General features: G+C 42.7%; 1 protein-coding gene across 2 annotated transcripts in view; it reads right to left on the bottom strand.

Moving 5' to 3' along the window:
- NELL1 (neural EGFL like 1) overlaps positions 1 to 20,699 on the bottom strand; it is a 534,618-nt gene that overhangs the window by 171,134 nt on the left and 342,785 nt on the right. For both annotated transcript variants that reach the window (XM_072118935.1, XM_072118936.1), the window contains exon 14: positions 18,382 to 18,504. In XM_072118935.1, the coding sequence (XP_071975036.1) occupies positions 18,382 to 18,504 (123 nt within the window). The remainder of the gene's footprint in view (positions 1 to 18,381; positions 18,505 to 20,699) is intronic.

Here is a 20,699-nt window from a genome sequence, read left to right as displayed (position 1 = left end):
TCCACATGAGATGAGTGAAGTTTAGTGGTTGCAGGTTGAGGGTCACTTCAGAAGCCCCTATCGTCTGTTCTATAGCACCTAGAAACATTCTGGTGTCATGTTAAAGATACGAGTCTTAACTTTCCATCGACTAACGGTTCTGTGAGAACTGAACTAACAGGCAGTTAAAAAACAGGCAGTAACTGGATCTTTATCTGCAGCTTGCATTTCCAATTCTGTCTCCTCGTGTGTCCGGTTTTGTAGATCACAGAACCATAAGCTTTATTGTGATCGGAAAAGTAAGATCCGATCAGCAGCATTTTTGTAGGTTCTACAAGAAGATAGAAGCTTCTGAAGTGACAATCACCCCCCAAGCAACTTGACTCATCTTAGGTGAAAATGAGGTGAGAAGAGTCATATTTGCCTGACTTTGGGGAAGATTTTGGGGAGCTCAAGAAGAGACATTTTATCCACTTTCTGAGGGGGGTGGTAGTTTAGTGAGGTAAAACCTCTGCTCTGACAAGTTCCGGCGGCCTGGCGCACCCACCTGTCCCAGAGACAGGGCCCCACTCCTATATGTAATATTTGGGTTCAGTTGTGTTTAAAAAAAAATCTGGCGTTTTTTGGAAATCTAAACCTAAAGCCACAATCTCTCTGCTCCCTCGACCGCAACATAATCTAATATCTGCGACTCAATTTCACACCACCTCCATAGACTCCGCGGTCAGAGACGCTCCCCGGATTGTCCGCACTGATATGTATGGATTTTTCTTTCACTTACAGTAAATGCATATTGAACCCGGCTTCATATCTCATCCCAAACCTGACGTTATGAAGAGACGCGGCGCTGGAAAACAATAGCGCGGCTCGATAATGCTATCTCTGGAGCGGGAGTCTATTACTATGTATCGCTTCTCCTCGGACTGGTGACAAATGTCCTCCTCGAGTGAGTCGGAGCCGCAGACACCCAAGATTCGCAGACAGACAAGTGAAGATTGATGTGGCCCCAGGTCGGGTAAAACGAGTTTCAAAATTTAAAAAAACATAGACCCCCGAGGACTTATTATGGTTACAAGAGGATTGGGGGTCACACTTAAACCTGCCCAAAATACAAAGAGAGGGATTAACAATGGAGCAAAGAAGACAAACATATAGGGGGTCATTTACTAAGGGCCCGATACACGTTTTCCCGACGTGTTACCCGAATATTTCCGATTTGCGCCGATTGTACCTGAATTGCCCCAGGATTTTGGCGCATGCGATCGGATTGTGGCGCATCGGCGCTGGCATGCACGCGACGGAAATCGGTGGGCGTGGCCGAACGAAAATCCGACAGATTTAGAAAAACCGCCGCATTTAAAAACCGAAATTGTGTCGCTTGGGACGCGCTTACCTTCACCTGGTCCAGCTCGGTGTATTCCGGCGCGTTCAGTTGATTTTCAGCGCAGCAGCGCCACCTGGTGGACGGCGGAGGAACTACCTTCATAAATCCCGTCTGGACCTGAATCCTGTTCAGAGAACGCGCCGCTGGATCACGAATGGGCCGGGTAAGTAAATCTGCCCCATAGTCTACGCTCCACTTAGTGTCCCAGGGAAGAGAGCGGACCACCAGGGAACATGTGTTTTATCGAAAATCCCATAATATAAGAGAGAGACAGAACGTGGGTCATTCAAAGTTTACCATGAAGACTGGCACACAAGACGAAGAGGAGGGAGAGAGCGTTGGTATGATTTCTGGGAAGGTGAACAACGTCTGCATTAAATGTTTTCATGGAGACTCAAATAACTCAGAACATGGACAAAATAACAGAACATTGAGAACATTTGAGAAGGTTACAGAGGATGGCGAACAGCTGCTATATATAATGCGGAAGAGGTTACTGCTGGGAAATATAGGAAGGTCGGAGACTGGGAAACGATCCTGCTGCTAATGCAAAAGGTTGGGAAGAAGACCCCAACAGAGAAGAGCCCCTAGGACAGTGGTGGCGAACCTATGGCACGGGTGGCACTCAAAGACCTCTCTGTGGGCACGCAAAGCACAATCTTAAAGCAGCACAACCTCAGCTAACTGGGACTACAGAAGAAGCAAGAAGGTATGGACAGGCTTGGATTATCATTGGAGCTCCTGGAGGGAAGCTACAATAATACTGCAAATTTCTCCTCCTCCTTTCTACTGTATTCATGCCCTCAAGACGCCAATACAATTGAAAGCTGTGACAGAGCAGGGAGTATTAAATTACCGTGTTGCCACTTTGCAATACCTAAGTGAGTTTTGGGCACTCATTCTCTAAAAGGTTCGCCATCCCTGCCCTAGGAAATAAAGGACCTCTGTAGTAAGGAGCCTCCAGCAAGAGTCTACAGTAGAGAAGAGTCACCAAGAGAGAAGAGTCCCTGCAATCATCAGTCCGTAGCAGTGAGGAAAAGAGTTTCAGGGATGAAGAGTCCCAAAGAGAGAGGCGTCCCTGCACAGGGAGGAATCCTAAGAAGTAAAGAGTTTCCTGAGATGAGACCCAATAAAGGATTAGCCCATACCGGTGAGGAGACGCCAGGAGAGAGCGGTCCTGAGAAGAGGAGAGAAGTCCACACAAGTGAAGAGTTCCCAGGGATGAGGGGTGTACAGTGAAGATGAGTCCCCAAAAGAGAATAATTCTCATTCTCAACCATTAATCCATAGCAGTGAGAAGTAAAGAAGCCCCAGGAAAGAGGACTCCTGAGCAATGATTAGTCCATAGCACTGAGGAGCTCCAGGAATAAAGAGTCCCCAGCAGGGAGGAGTCCACTCACAAATTAGTCCACAGCAGTAAGGAGTCCTAAGAAGTAAAGAGTTCCCATAGGTGAGGAGACCCAAGCAATGATTAGCCCATAGCGCTGAGGAGCCCACAGAGGTGAAGAGTCACTAGGAGTAAGAAGTCCTCTGCAGAGAGGAGTCCATTCCCAGAGGTAAGGAGCTCCAAGTAGTGTTTATCCCATAACAGCGAAGAATCCCAAGTGCTGTAAATCACCGGAGTATCCAGGAGATAGGAGACCACTCAACTGAGAAGTTCCCAGGAGCGGGAGAGGGTCCCAGGAGAGACAAGTGTCTACAATGATGAGCCCTTAGCAGTAAGGGACAGGGGTGAGAAGTTCCCCAGAAGAGAGGAGTCCACTCAATTGAGAAGGTCCTTGGAGGGAGACGCTCCCAGGAGAGAGGAGTGTCTACAATGATGAGCCCTTTGCCGCGAGGGACAGGGGTGAGAAGTTCACAGGGATGAGGAGTTCCCAGAAGAAAGGAGACCACATTGAGAAGGTCCTAGGAGGGAGACGCTCCCAAGAGAGAGGAGTGTCTACAATGATGAGCCTTCAGCAGTAAGGGACAGGGGTGAGAAGTTCCCAGAAATGAGGAGTCCCCAGAAGAGAAGGGTCCACTCAATTGAGAAGTTCCTAGGAACGAGACATTCCCAGGGTAGAGAAGTGTCTACAATGATTAGCCCTTAGCCGTGAGAGTAGGGGGTGAGAAGTTCCCAGGAAGGAGGAGTCCCCAGAAGAGAGGAGACCACTCAATTGAGAAGTTCCTAGGAACAAGACATTCCCAGGGTAGAGAAGTGTCTACAATGATTAGCCCTTAGCCGTGAAAGTAGGGGGTGAGAAGTTCCCAGGAGGGAGGAGTCCCCAGAAGAGAGGAGACCACTCAATTGAGAAGGTCCTAGGAGGGAGACGCTCCCAGGAGAGAGTAGTGTCTATAATGCTTAGCCCTCTGCAGTGAGGGACAGGGGTGAGAAGCTCCCAGGAATGAGGAGTCCCCAGAAGAGAAGGGTCCTTTCAACTGAGAAGGTCCTAGGAGGGAGATGCTCCCAGGAGAGAGTAGTGTCTAAAATGCTTAGCCCTCTGCAGTGAGGGACAAGGGTAAGGAGTCCACTGAATTGTGAGCAAAGGAATCGTGTGGAGTCCAAAGTCATGAGAAGTCCCTAGGAGAGAGGACTCCTGGGCAGACAAGAGTCCCTAGAAGGGATGAATACCTGCAGAGATGTCCGCAGCAGAAAACCCTCTCCCTATATAAGTTGTAGGAGACTCTTGGGTTGAGTTGCTATTGACCTGTATATAACATGTAGCAGGATTCCTCGCTGCTGCCACTACTACAGCTCTCATGTGCTCTCGCCAGGAGAACTTTTCATGCTTTCCCATCGATTATCACCAGTTGAGATGCAGAAAATCATCTGATCGAGGCGCCGCGGTCACATGACTCCGGTGCGTAAAAGCTAATTTCTGGCTGAACCTGATTCCAGCTGCCACAAATCTTCCAGATCAAAGCCTCAAAGTTCAGCGTAAAACAGATGTGGACACGACCAGGATGGAGCGCGGGGCTATATAAATGTTAATGAGGAGGCGCCGGGGCCGCGATAAACGGATGCCGAAAATTAAACAGATTAAAACATTGACAAAGCTTTTACTGGAGAGCGGAGAGCGAGACAGACACCAGGAAAGCAATACACTCCCTCTCCTCACACTGCACGATCAATTCTGCTCAGCAGCTATTAAGCCACAACGTATCGACTGAGCAGAATCCATAATCCTCCCGACTCCAACTCCACTGCTTGTTATTCTAGATCTCCGATTGTTAACATAATTAGTAGTATTCTAAATGATGTACATAAGCAACGCACACCTGAAGTGACGGGGTTAAAAAAAGTACATATTTAGACAACATAAAGCAGCATAACACCAGCAGAATAGTGAGTGCAGCTCTGGAGTATAATACAGGATGTAACTCAGGATCAGTACAAGATAAGTAATGTCATGTATGTACACAGTGACTGCACCAGCAGCAGAATAGTGAGTGCAGCTCTGGAGGATAATACAGGATCAGTACAGGAGAAGTAATGTCATGTATGTACACAGTGACTGCACCAGCAGCAGAATAGTGAGTGCAGCTCTGGAGTATAATACAGGATGTAACTCAGGATCAGTACAGGATAAGTAATGTCATGTATGTACACAGTGACTGCACCAGCAGCAGAATAGTGAGTGCAGCTCTGGAGTATAATACAGGATGTAACTCAGGATCAGTACAGGATAAGTAATGTCATGTATGTACACAGTGACTGCACCAGCAGCAGAATAGTGAGTGCAGCTCTGGAGTATAATACAGGATGTAACTCAGGATCAGTACAGGATAAGTAATGTCATGTATGTACACAGTGACTGCACCAGCAGCAGAATAGTGAGTGCAGCTCTGGGGTATAATACAGGGTGTAACTCAGGATCAGTACAGGATAAGTAATGTCATGTATGTACACAGTGACTACACCAGCAGCAGAGTAGTGAGTGCAGCTCTGGGGTATAATACAGGATGTAACTCAGGATCAGTACAGGATAAGTAATGTCATGTATGTACACAGTGACTACACCAGCAGCAGAGTAGTGAGTGCAGCTCTGGGGTATAATACAGGATGTAACTCGGGATCAGTACAGGATAAGTAATGTCATGTATGTACACAGTGACTGCACCAGCAGCAGAATAGTGAGTGCAGCTCTGGAGTATAATACAGGATGTAACTCAGGATCAGTACAGGATAAGTAATGTCATGTATGTACATAGTGACTGCACCAGCAGCAGAATAGTGAGTGCAGCTCTGGGGTATAATACAGGATGTAGAAGATAAGTAATTTGGGCACTTGGGTAATTCTTTTGGGCACATGTATTTGAATCTTTCACTCTTAACTATAACTGTCTTTACTATATCATTGTAGCTGAAAGCCAGTTATTACAGCCTGGATGTACTGTACACTTTCTCCAGCTTTCCTAGTAATTAGCCCCGGGTTGAGCAAACCATTTTGGGATTTTTAAGTAACCAAATTATATGGTCTATTAAATGTTCCTAATATAAGAGCAAAACAGGAAGCATAAATCACAGCAACTTAATAAGCTCGAGAGGTAACTGAAGGAAACGATCACCACGGGCATCAAATGCAGGGAATTCTGCGGCCGGGCGGTAATGACTTGATGCGCTACATTACTGCCAGCATCCGTGTCATGGCTGATGTGATGCTGAATCCTGTTCAGGTGTAAACTTAGGAAAGAACTTCACATATTTCATTATTTATCCTTTATCCATTTTATTATACTCCAGAGCTGCACTCACTATTCTGCTGCTGGTGCAGTCACTGTGTACATACATGACATTACTTATCCTGTACTGATCCTGAGTTACATCCTGTATTATACTCCAGAGCTGCACTCACTATTCTGCTGCTGGTGCAGTCACTGTGTACATACATGACATTACTTATCCTGTACTGATCCTGAGTTACATCCTGTATTATACCCAGAGCTGCACTCACTATTCTGCTGCTGGAGCAGTCACTGTGTACATACATGACATTACTTATCCTGTACTGATCCTGAGTTACATCCAGTATTATACTCCAGAGCTGCACTGACTGTTCTGCTGCTGGTGCAGTCACTGTGTACATATATGACATTACTTATCCTGTACTGATCCTGAGTTACATCCAGTATTATACTCCAGAGCTGCACTCACTGTTCTGCTGCTGGTGCAGTCACTGTGTACATACATGACATTACTTATCCTGTACTGATCCTGAGTTACATCCTGTATTATACTCCAGAGCTGCACTCACTATTCTGCTGCTGGTGCAGTCACTGTGTACATACATGACATTACTTATCCTGTACTGATCCTGAGTTACATCCTGTATTATACTCCAGAGCTGCACTCACTATTCTGCTGCTGGTGCAGTCACTGTGTACATACATGACATTACTTATCCTGTACTGATCCTGAGTTACATCCTGTATTATACCCCAGAGCTGCACTCACTATTCTACTGCTGGTGCAGTCACTGTGTACATACATGACATTACTTATCCTGTACTGATCCTGAGTTACATCCTGTATTATACCCCAGAGCTGCACTCACTATTCTGCTAGTGGATCCTGTTATACTTATACTTCTGACCTTTCCTCTTTGGACCCTGGTTATGCTGGGTAATAGTGATATATAGGCGGCCATATTTCTGCTGTTGTTACAGGGTATATAATCTCTCCATATCTGATATCCTCCATGTACTATGGTCATCAAACAATCTCCCTGCAGTCTCCGTGTTTCAGGTCATCGCTCGTCGGTTTTTCCTATTAATACTGTATCATAGGATAATATTTATGAGCGGCTTCTCCTCTTCTGATGGCGATATTTCGGATTGAAGTGCTGTGTAGGTTATTACCTGTGCCCGCGCTTCCAGCGATGGATGAGATGAGCCATCCCGGTTCTCATCTTCCCATAGCTTGTTAACGGAGCATCAAGACCCGGGGAGGGTAGTGATCTGTCCACCATGCAGAGTTATGGCCCTGTGCCGGGGGTTCTGTTGATAAGCTCGCCCTAAGATATCGCTCTATCTCAGCCATTCTGTGCGGAGCGACATAAACTGCACAAAAATAGCACTTCATGTATTCAAAATGAGAAAATGGTAGAAAAAAACCTTTAAAAAATGTCTGGAATTAAAGGAAAATTACCAAATATTTGACACATACGCAAGAGAGATCTTAAAGGGGACATCAGTGGACCCATGTCCTACCAGAAAGGTTCTGCCGCATCTCAATGGTGTTTTCCAGGAGACTATTTCGTGTTTTATAATTTAACCCCCATAAGGGGATCTGGATTTTGTTGCAACATGATTACAGAGCCAAAAGTCCAGATCAGGCAAAAAGTAGTGAGAAATAGGTCAGGGGCTGGCAGGGAACAGTCAGGGAAAGGCCAAGGTACTAGGCAGGGTCAGGGCAGGAAGTTACACATCAGGATCAGGTCAAGCTTAGGTCCCAGAATCACACATAAGAAACAAAGCCATACAACAAAACCGGGTCAGAAATTTCTGGGTCAGATATCAGAAGAATCCACTCCCTTTGTCAGGTCAATGGTGGTAGAGGAAGAGTGAGCTCTTGTACAAAAGCCACTGTCTGTGCCTACTTGATGGTCTCCAATTGGGAGACAATGGGGCAGATTTACATACCCGGTCCTGTCGCGATCCAGTAGCGCGTTATCCGTCGAGGGTTCGGGTCTTCCGGCGATTCACTAAAGTAGTGCGCCCGATGTCCACCAGGTGTCGCTGCTGCGCTGAAGTCCGCCAGAGTTCGCCGGAGTTCACCATCCAATCCTGGGTGCAGGTAAGCGGGTGTCAATCGACACATTTTTTAAAAAAATTCTGTGGTTTTTCCGAATCCGTCGGGTTTTCCAACGGCCACGCCCCCGATTTCCGTTGCATGCATGCCGGCGCCGATGCGCCACAATCCGATCGCGTGCGCCAAAAGCCCGGGGAAAATGGCCCTTAGTAAATGACCCCCATTGCCTCTTATTTTAGGCAAAAGGGGAAGGGAGAACCAGAGTCAACGTCAGCCAGGCAAGAAATTACGTCAGAGACAAAATCATAGAGTAGTCAAGGGTAGAAATTGAGGTCACGACCTGATGGCAATGGGGTACAAAATCGAAAGGGCAAGGGGTGGTCATAAATTATAGAAGTAGAAAGGTAGCTCAAACACAGTTAAAAATAAGTTAACCAAATCACTGGCAGAGAAATCCAGCCCCAAAGAAGCTTTATAGCAGATTTGAATCCTCACCAATGTGTAACCAGAATGCTGGGGACCATAACTCTTTGTCACCTGGTAGCCAGAGAATGTACCTTTTTTTTAAGGAGTCTACTCTTGGGTTTATAAGAAGGGGCGATCTAGTGTGGAGGGTGCACATAAATCAGTCTGGTCTGGGACATGAATATAGAAGGGATCTGTAGTGGTTTCAGGACTTAGGGTCTCATTAAGGGGGTCTTGGGTCTATATTGAGGGTAAGGATTGAAACTGCTTTGCTCTAGGGTTTAGATTTTAGACCCTGACCCTCATAACAACTACTCCCAGTCGCTCAGGAATAGAGATGTATGATATATCTGGAATCATTGTACAAGAATTGGTCATAATTACTGTAGATTTACTCTTGAGCAGCGGCCACCTGAGAGCCAATGGGATTCAAGGATATTATCTGAATGCAGCTTTGGATGTGACTAGAGATTTTATCAGCAATATAATAGAGGAATAGAATAAACCATGACATAAAGAGGGCGACTCATCAATGAGGCTGATGGAGGGATTGGAGAGGAGTATACTGAGTATTGTTCTGCTCCATGATCCATGAGAAGACCTTTGTGTTAGTGTCTCCTCCGAGACCTCCTGTCATCACGTTCCTCAAGAAGGGGACGGATGGAGAATCCTGTGACTACATGATGGATATGAGAAGTGAGAGGTGTAAGAAATGGTCTGAGGAGACGAGGGCAGGCGCTACACCCCATGTATAAGGTCCCGTGTCCTGACCACCACCATAACTGGTCCGTGACATCTCCAGACGCCACCATGAGCTGTAAACACATGTGATATCCCCAGCTCCGGGCTGATCAATAACTCATTATACAGTCACAGCGGCCGGAGCAGGCGGTCACCCCGGATGTCGGAGCGCAATGTTCTCACACATTCCCTGGATTCTAAGGGACATAATTACCAAAACCTTAAAAAGAGGGAAACTTTGCATCATTAACTTCCTTTTAAAGGGGTTGTCCCCATGTTGGCGAGGTTGGTGGGTGTCCAAAACTAAGCTGCCCCTATAGATCAGCTAATGAGAATGGATAAGTAAGCAGACAGTGCTGTTCTCAGTGTAGTGGTCAGACACTGTTACTGCAGATCAGCTCCCATTCATTTGGACACAAACTAAGTTGCAGTGACTGAGTTTAGCCTCTAACAGAGAATGGCGCTGTCTACTTCCTCATCCAATCCCTGACCTATCCTTAGGAAACGTTATTTCAATATCAATATTTTTCAGTCCGGGAGACCCCTTTAATAGCTAATTTCTTCATCATGGGCTTGACAATGAGTATCTATTAGGTATATCTATTCTTTTTTGGGAGGGGTGAACGTTATTGCTTCTTATGCCAATAAGATCTTGATCCCCCTTCCCCCTCTGCCCTCTTGCCCCCCTGCCCGCTGATAGAGCAGTGAAATGTTTAGTGAGGTGACCCCTTTATATACAATGTTGCCTTTCGCATTGTTGTTACATTGTATCCTAATAACCATAAATAAATTCCGCCCATAATCGGTGGCCCCCGGGGGCTGAGCCATTAGCTGGGTTAAGCATTGTCCTGCAATCTCACTTTATCGAGTCCCCTCATCATAAATCTTCCTTACCTTACGTTTTTTTTTCCTCCTCTCGCGCCATCTGGACCTTCCTACATAAATATATGGCGGGACAGGACTGCGGTTACACGCGGCGCCAGCATTAGGCAAATTTATTGTGGTGTCTTCAGTAATAAACCGATGATCAATGTGTCCACGTAGAAATTTCTGAGCGGAGATTAATGGGATCGGGAGGCTGAGAGGAGTAGTAGCACCTTAACCCTACAAAACACCTGGCTGTGCGGCATCACATTGGCATTGAGGGCATCGTAAAGGGCAGCCCCACCTACAGTGCAGGTGTATGTAAAGTAGACAAATCCATATCATATCAATCACAATCTGAGTGTAGCAGCTCTCTCTTCCTCTAGCGCAGCATTAAATCCCAGCAAGATGCAAACCGCCAGTGGAAATGGAAGCACTAACCCTCCTGAGCACTTATCATACAACGTCCCTTTAAAACCAATCCCATCCCACATTATCCCTGACTAACAAAATCATAATTTTCATGCAAACAGGTTTCTTGGTGCACTGGAGGCGGAGCTGTGTACCCGTTATTGGTGCAACACTAGTCACAGCCCCTCCCTCCGCAAGGTGAAAGTTGAGTCGTATAAAGTGCACTACACAATGCTGGCTACTTGTGAGGTGCTAGACGACCACTAATACTTAGGGTAGATGGGATGGTGCTAGCAACAAGGAAATCGGAAGAGGCGGAGCATGCAAGGACGGTTAAAATTTTAACAGAAAGTTATGTTAAATGTGTGGATGAGGCGACAAAGTGATCGCTAATGTTCAATTTCTACTGGTGGTGTCGATCATGCTGGGATTTCCTGCTGTGCTAGAGGAAGAGAGAGCTGCTACACTAAATACTGAAACATTAAGTGGAACCTGAATATTTTGTGCAGACAGCTAGTGTACAAGGACTGTACCTAGACAGAGATGTTTCTGGATCCTTCGTAAAACGTGAAATCTCCACATTCAGCTCCTCCCCCGCCAGAAATAGCCGACAACAGGGAGCAAGACATTCAATTTACCTCTACAGCAAATAGAGATAATCCAGGTCTAAGACTCGGCATCCAATCTCAGTAGATGGATGTTCCGCTCTTCCCGGCACATTTGGCGCGGGCTCTCCGCCTGGGCTTTATCATATATTATATTAGGATAATTCCTAGATCCGATCCTTCTCTATTTCCCTATAATGAGTCGGAGGCCGCGTCTGTGCTGGAACTTGCCGCCTGTTTGTGCCATTAGCAGACATCTGGGTCAGTGGTTTCCACTGTGTGCGCAGCGCTCCGCAGCAGAACTTGTACAGCGCTAATCATCTCATTCCTGGTTACACAAACTTTCTGAACTGAACAGCAGGAGGTCATTCTGTAGCTGAACTGTCATCATCCTGTGCAGACATCTGCATATATTCCTCATATCTACAGCATCTATCTATCTATCTATCTATCTATCTCATATCTATCTATCTATCCCATATCTATCTATCCATCTATCTATCTATCTATCTATCTATCTATCTATCTATCCATCTATCTATCTATCTATCTATCTATCTATCTATCTATCCATCTATCTATCTATCTATCTATCTATCTCCTATCTATCTATCTATCTATCTATCTGTCTATCTATCTATCTATCTATCTATCTATCTATCCATCTCATATCTATCTATCTCATATCTATCTATCTATCTATCTATCTATCTATCTATCTCATATCTATCTATCTCCTATCTATCTATCTATCTATCTACCTATCTATCTATCTATCTATCTATCTATCTATCTATCTCCTATCTATCTCCTATCTATCTATCTATCTATCTATCTATCTATCTATCTCATATCTATCTATCTCCTATCTATCTCCTATCTATCTCCTATCTATCTCCTATCTATCTCCTATCTATCTCCTATCTATCTCATATCTATCTATCTATCTCATATCTATCTATCTATCTATCTATCTATCTCATATCTATTTATCTATCTCATATCTACAGCATCTATCTATCTATCTATCTATCTCATATCTATCTATCTATCTATCCCATATCTATCTATCCATCTATCTATCTATCTATCTATCTATCTATCTATCTATCTCCTATCTATCTATCTATCTATCTGTCTATCTATCTATCCATCTCATATCTATCTATCTCATATCTATCTATCTATCTATCTATCTATCTATCTATCTATCTATCTCATATCTATCTATCTCCTATCTATCTCATATCTATCTATCTATCTATCTATCTATCTATCTACCTATCTATCTCATATCTATCTATCTATCTATCTATCTCCTATCTATCTCCTATCTATCTATCTATCTATCTATCTATCTATCTATCTCATATCTATCTATCTCCTATCTATCTCCTATCTATCTCATATCTATCTATCTATCTATCTATCTATCTCATATCTATCTATCTATCTATCTATCTATCTCCTATCTATCTATCTATCTCATATCTATCTATCTATCTATCTATCTATACAGTATTTTCCTGCTGTAAGGATCAGTGTATGACTGTTAGTGATATCAGGGCAGGTCAGATGAGGACACGAGCCTCTGATACCCGGCTGATAAGTGCGGCTTCTCAGGGAGAGCAATGTCCTGATTTGTTTTCTATCTAGATAATTGGAATAACCATTTATGTTCCCAGCACTCCATCCACACCTGGGGACAAACCTTTCTATATCTCACTCATATTCTCCTGTCATTGGTAACAGACCTTTATATCACATCTATCTATCTATCTCCTATCTATCTCATATCTATCTATCTATCTCATATCTATCTATCTATCTATCTCATATCTATCTATCTATCTCCTATCTATCTCATATCTATCTATCTATCTCCTATCTATATCTATCTATCTATCTATCTCATATCTATCTATCTATCTCATATCTATCTGTCTATCTCATATCTATCTATCTATCTCCTATCTATATCTATCTATCTATCTATCTATCTATCTATCTATCTATCTATCTATCTCATATCTATCTATCTATCTATCTATCTCATATCTATCTATCTATCTATCTCATATCTATCTATCTATCTCATATCTATCTATCTATCTCATATCTATCTATCTATCTATCTCATATCTATCTATCTATCTATCTCATATCTATCTATCTATTTCTCATATCTATCTATCTATCTCCTATCCATCTCCTATCTATCTCATATCTATCTATCTATCTCAGATCTATCATCTATCTCATATCTATCTATCTATCTATCTATCTATCTATCTATCTCCTATCTATCTATCTCCTATGTATCTATCTATCTCATATCTATCTCATATCTATCTATCTATCTATCTCATATCTATCTATCTATCTATCTATCTATCTATCTATCTATCTATCTATCTATCTCATATCTATCTCCTATCTATCTCCTATCTATCTATCTATCTCCTATCTATCTATCTATCTATCTATCTATCTATCTATCTATCTATCACACATGTATCTTTTCTCCCTGTAACTATGTGTAGCAGACCTTTGTTGTACTGTTCTCTGCTTCCTCATAAAATATTTCCTCTCTCTCTTCTCCTATAAGAACTTTCCTGATCTTTGATTCCCCGGCAAATATCTTGGAGGAGTCTCATCTGGAGAGTAAAGGTCAGAAGTCGGGCTGGGAGGATTTCATTATGAGACCTCAGAGACCGGGTTGGTAAATTTCAGGCAGTATAATCCGACAGAGAATCCAAAAAATCTACTTTCTTTGTTTTTCAATAGAAATACAGAAAATTCTGGGGGTGAGATAAGAGGATTTCTATGTAATAATCGCGCCATATAGAGAACCTCCTGCTCGGCTGTACTGTGGTGGTCTACATCCCCCATGCTTTACACTGCAGCACAGCAGGGGGTCACCTGATATAGATGTCCTGATCAGAGCCATTACTGGGGCACAAGGAGCACAGAATAACACAGCTGCTTTATTACAAAAACAGCTCCACCTATGGCTGTGTCTGGTATTGCACCTCAGCCTTATTCACTTTCATTGTACTGCAATACCAGACATGACCCACAGAACGTGGTGGCGCTGTTCTTGTGACTCTAGTGCAGCCCAATGTGCAGTATAATAGATGCAAGATCCAGAAGCAATTATCAGAAGCTGTGATCTCCTCTAAGGGGAACCTGTCAGCAAGTGCAACCATGTAGACTGCAGCCATTGTCAGGCATTGTTAGTAGCAGCAGGACTATGATATATGGATCTATATTCCAGGATTGTAGCTACTACAAGTCCTCACACTACTGTGGTATAGCTCTAAGCTCCCCTTCCCTGCAGCTTCTGTATGGATTCCACAGCAAAGGGGAGGGGCTGGACAGAACACAGCAGTGTGAGGACACAACCCCATATTTCACAGTCCTGCTGCTACTAACAACATACACAAAGTAATGATTACACATCTTTCCAGGGACTATATCTAACACTGGCTGCAGAGAGCACAGCAATGTGAAGACACAACCTATTGAAAGCTATGATAACACATCTTACCAGGGACAATACATAACACTGGCTGCGGAGACCATAGAGCACAGCAGTGTGAGGACACAACATACACAAAGCTATGATTACACATCTCTCCAGGGACAATACTAACACTGGTTGCAGAGACCATAGAGCACAGCAGTGTGAGGACACAATATACACAAAACAATGACTACACATCTTCCCAGGGACAATACATAACACTGGCTGCAGAGACCATAGAGCACAGCAGTGTGAGGACACAACATACAGAAAGTTATGATTACACATATCTCCAGGGACAATACATAGCACTGGCTGCAGAGACCACAGAGCACAGCAGTGTGAGGACACAACATACACAAAGTTATGATTACACATATCTCCAGGGACAATACATAGCACTGTCTGCAGAGACCATAGAGCACAGCAGTGTGAGGACACAACATACACAAAGCTATGATTACACATCGCTCCAGGGACAATACATAGCACTGGCTGCAGAGACCATAGAGCACAGCAGTGTGAGGACACAACATACACAAAGCTATGATTACACATCGCTCCAGGGACAATACATAGCACTGGCTGCAGAGACCACAGAGCACAGCAGTGTGAGGACACAACATACACATAGCTATGATTACACATATCTCCAGGGACAATACATAGCACTGTCTGCAGAGACCATAGAGCACAGCAGTGTGAGGACACAACATACACAAAGCTATGATTACACATCGCTCCAGGGACAATACATAGCACTGGCTGCAGAGACCATAGAGCACAGCAGTGTGAGGACACAACATACACAAAGCTATGATTACACATCGCTCCAGGGACAATACATAGCACTGGCTGCAGTAAGTATGGTCACAACTGCTGATACTTCCCCTTTAAGAGCAGCTTGCTTTGCCTGATTTCACATCATTTTCATGGTTGTCTTGCCCCCTTAGTTTTAATTTAATGAAAAACCTGATTTATTTTCCTGAAAGTCCAAGTCATTTACTTGTTCCCCGCGCGTCTCTCACCCCTCCCCCACTCCATCACCACAAAGTTATTACCGCTGGACGCGGCGCTGCCACATGCAGATACAATGATATGAATGACCAGGTGTCGCCCAGAAATGCGGTATTTATACCGCCAGAGACGCCATCACTCATCGCACGCTGCGCCACTAAATGAAGTTTTTGCTTTACCAGTTGTCCATGCGTATCCGGCTGCCGCCAAGACAATGGCAGGTCACCTCCTGATGTGCCGCATAGAGTGTATATATAATGCCGCCATATAGTGATCACAGAGTGTATAAATAACACTGCCATATAGTGATCACATAGAGTGTATAAATAATGCCGCCATATAGTGATCACATAGAGTGTATAAATAACACTGCCATATAGTGAACACACACAATGTCTAAATAATGCCGCCATATAGTGATCACATAGAGTGCATAAATAACACTGCCATATAGTGATCACATACAATGTCTAAATAATGCCGGCATATAGTGATCACATAGAGTGTATAAATAATGCCGCCATATAGTGATCACATAGTGTGTATAAATAACACTGCCATATAGTGATCACACACAATGTCTAAATAATGCCGTCATATAGTGATCACATAGAGTGCATAAATAACACTGCCATATAGTGATCACATACAATGTCTAAATAATGCCGGCATATAGTGATCACATAGAGTGTATAAATAATACCGCCATATAGTGATCACATACAATGTCTAAATAACACTGCCATATAGTGATCACATACAATGTATAAATAATGCCGGCATATAGTGATCACATAGAGTGTATAAATAACACTGCCATATAGTGATCACATACAATGTATAAATAATGCCGGCATATAGTGATCACATAGAGTGTATAAATAATGCTGCCATATAGTGATCACATAGAGTGTATAAATAATACCGCCATATAGTGATCACATACAATGTCTAAATAATGCCGGCATATAGTGATCACATAGAGTGTATAAATAATGACACCATATAGTGATCACATAGAGTCTGTAAATAATGCCGCCATATAGTGATGACATAGAGTGCATAAATAATGCCGCCATATAGTGATGACATAGAGTGTATAAATAATCCTGTCATATAGTGCTCACATGGAGTGGAGAGCCAATATCTAACGCTGGTTGTAAAGAGCACAGAGCACAGCAGTGTGAGGACATACTTGCAGAACACTTGGAGCAGCTACAATCCTGGAATATGACTCCATATATCACAGTCCTGCTGCTATTAACAACTTACACAAAGGTCTGATTACACTTTTCTCCAGGGACAATACATAACACTGACTGCACAGGGCACAGCAGTGTGAGGACACAACATACACAAAGATCTGATTACATTTCTCTCCAGGGACAACACATAACACAAGCTGCACAGGCAAAGCAGTGTGAGGACACAATATACACATAGGTCTGATTACACATCTCTCCAGGGACAATACATAACACTGGCTACAGAGAGAACAGAGCACAGCAGTGTGAGGACACAATATACACATAGGTCTGATTACACTTCTCTCCAGGGACAATACATAACACTGGCTACAGAGAGCACAGAGCACAGCAGTGTGAGGACACAATATACACATAGGTCTGATTACACTTCTCTCCAGGGACAATACATAACACTGGCTACAGAGAGCACAGAGAACAGCAGTGTGAGGACACAATATACACATAGGTCTGATTACACATCTCTCCAGGGACAATACATAACACTGGCTACAGAGAGCACAGAGCACAGCAGTGTGAGGACACAATATACACATAGGTCTGATTACACTTCTCTCCAGGGACAATACATAACACAGGCTGCACAGAGCACAGCAGTGTGAGGACACAATATACACATAGGTCTGATTACACATCTCTCCAGGGACAATACATAACACTGGCTACAGAGAGCACAGAGCACAGCAGTGTGAGGACACAATATACACATAGGTCTGATTACACATCTCTCCAGGGACAATACATAACACTGGCTACAGAGAGCACAGAGCACAGCAGTGTGAGGATACACCATACACATAGGTCTGACGACTCCACAGACGTCAGTAAAGTAAGCTCTCTATAAAGCTCTCGGGCTCTTCATACATCTCACAGGAGCTAAAAATGAGCAAAAAGCAAAAAATAAACCTGGACGATGAACACCTTGTATTTGGAAAATCTATCACCGCCATAGAGTGCACTTCACCTATAAATAGCTCGGCGCCGCTTCTCTGCGGCCACTTCTCCAGTTCTCTTATGTCTGCGGCGCCTCCTACGCTAATACCGCGCTTATCGCTGTGTTCCTACTACATAATGACCCAATGCAATAAAGGGGAAGTAACACAGACACCGGATTCGGAATTCTGCAAATCACATCCCTATGGGAATCAACATCTCTGTTTGCAGTCAGTGAATGGATCACTCCTTACATTCACTGGAATCTTGACCTCAGCTTTAAGAGGGTGTCCAATGCAGAAATTCCACCACTATGGAGCAATGGATACTTTCTCTCAAAACAGCGCCACGTCCGCGTACAGGTCACATGTGGTATTGCAGCTTAATGCAGCTCAGTGCAATACAATTCACACTGGAAAGAAACAAAAACAACTGCAAATACCATAGAAGCTGAGACCTACCTTTACAGACGGTGCCGTTCCCCACATATCCAGGTTTGCAAGTACAACTGTGCCCCTCCACCGAATTAGTGCAAATAGAATTCACATCACAGATACTCTGTCCATCGCCACATTCATCATGTTCTACAGGAGGATAGAAAGAGGATAAATACAGTATAGATGAAGTATTATAGCAGTTATATTCCTGTACATAGGGGGCAGTATTATAGTAGTTATATTCCTGTACATAGGGGGCAGTATTATAGTAGTTATATTCCTGTACATAGGGGGCAGTATTATAGTAGTTATATTCCTGTACATAGGGGGCAGTATTATAGTAGTTATATTCTTGTATATAGGGGGCAGTATTATAGTAGTTATATTCTTGTACATAGGGAGCAGTATTATAGTAGTTATATTCTTGTACATAGGGGGCAGTATTATAGTAGTTATATTCCTGTACATAGGGGGCAGTATTATAGTAGTTATATTCCTGTACATAGGGGGCAGTATTATAGTAGTTATATTCTTGTACATAGGGGGCAGTATTATAGTAGTTATATTCCTGTACATAGGGGGCAGTATTATAGTAGTTATAATCTTGTACATAGGGGGCAGTATTATAGTAGTTATATTCTTGCACATAGGGGGCAGTATTATAGTAGTTATATTCTTGTACATAGGGGGCAGTATTATAGTAGTTATATTCTTGTACATAGGGGGGCAGTATTATAGTAGTTATATTCTTGTACATAGGGGGAAGTATTATAGTAGTTATATCCCTGTACATAGGATGCAGTATTATAGTAGTTATATTCTTGTACATAGGGGGCAGTATTATAGTAGTTATATTCTTGTACATAGGAGGCAGTATTATAGTAGTTATATTCTTGTACATAGGGGGCAGTATTATAGTAGTTATATTCTTGTACATAGGGGGCAGTATTATAGTAGTTATATTCTTGTACATAGGGGGCAGTATTATAGTAGTTATATTCTTGTACATAGGGGGCAGTATTATAGTAGTTATATTCCTGTGAATAGGGGGCAGTATTATAGTAGTTATATTCTTGTACATAGGGGGCAGTATTATAGTAGTTATATTCTTGTACATAGGGTGCAGTATTATAGTAGTTATATTCTTGTACATAGGTTGCAGTATTATAGTAGTTATATTCTTGTACATAGGGCCAGTATTATAGTAGTTATATTCTTGTACATAGGGGGCAGTAATATAGTAGTTATATTCCTGTAGATACGGGGCAGTATTATAGTAGTTATATTCTTGTACATAGGGGGCAGTAATATAGTAGTTATATTCCTGTAGATAGGGGGCAGTATTATAGTAGTTATATTCATGTACATAGGGGCAGTATTATAGTAGTTATGTTCTTGTACATAGGGGGCAGTATTATAGTAGTTATATTCTTGTACATAGGGGGCAGTATTATAGTAGTTATATTCTTGTACATAGGCGGCAGTATTATAGTAGTTATATTCTTGTACATAGGGGGCAGTATTATAGTAGTTATATTCTTGTACATAGGGGCAGTATTATAGTAGTTATATTCCTGTACATAGGGGGCAGTATTATAGTAGTTATATTCCTGTACATAGGGGGCAGTATTATAGTAGTTATATTCCTGTACATAGGGGGCAGTATTATAGTAGTTATACTCTTGTACATAGGGGGCAGTATTATAGTAGTTATATTCTTGTACATAGAGGGCAGTATTATAGTAGTTATATTCTTGTACATAGAGGGCAGTATTATAGTAGTTATATTCTTGTACATAGAGGGCAGTGTTATAGTAGTTATATTCTTGTACATAGGGGGCAGTATCATAGTAGTTATATTCTTGTACATAGGGGGCAGTATTATAGTAGTTATATTCTTGTACATAGGGGGCAGTATCATAGTAGTTATATTCTTGTACATAGGGGGCAGTATTATAGTGGTTATATTCTTGTACATAGGTGGCAGTATTATAGTAGTTATAATCTTGTACATAGGGGGCAGTATTAAAGTAGTTCTATTCTTGTACATAGGGGGCAGTATTTTAGTAGTTCTATTCTTGTACATAGGGGGCAGTATTATAGTAGTTATATTCTTGTACATAGGAGGCAGTATTATAGTAGTTATATTCTTGTACATAGGGGGCAGTATTATAGTAGTTATATTCTTGTACATAGGGGACAGTATTATAGTAGTTATATTCTTGTACATAGGGGGCAGTATTATAGTAGTTATATTCTTGTACATAGGGGGCAGTATTATAGTAGTTATATTCCTGTACATAGGGGGCAGTATTATAGTAGTTATATTCTTGCACATAGGA

The sequence above is a fragment of the Engystomops pustulosus genome, chromosome 7, assembly GCF_040894005.1.
Source record: "Engystomops pustulosus chromosome 7, aEngPut4.maternal, whole genome shotgun sequence".
NCBI lineage: Eukaryota > Metazoa > Chordata > Amphibia > Anura > Leptodactylidae > Engystomops > Engystomops pustulosus.
Note: the sequence above shows the minus strand (reverse complement) of the source record. Positions and strands in the feature narration are given on the sequence as shown.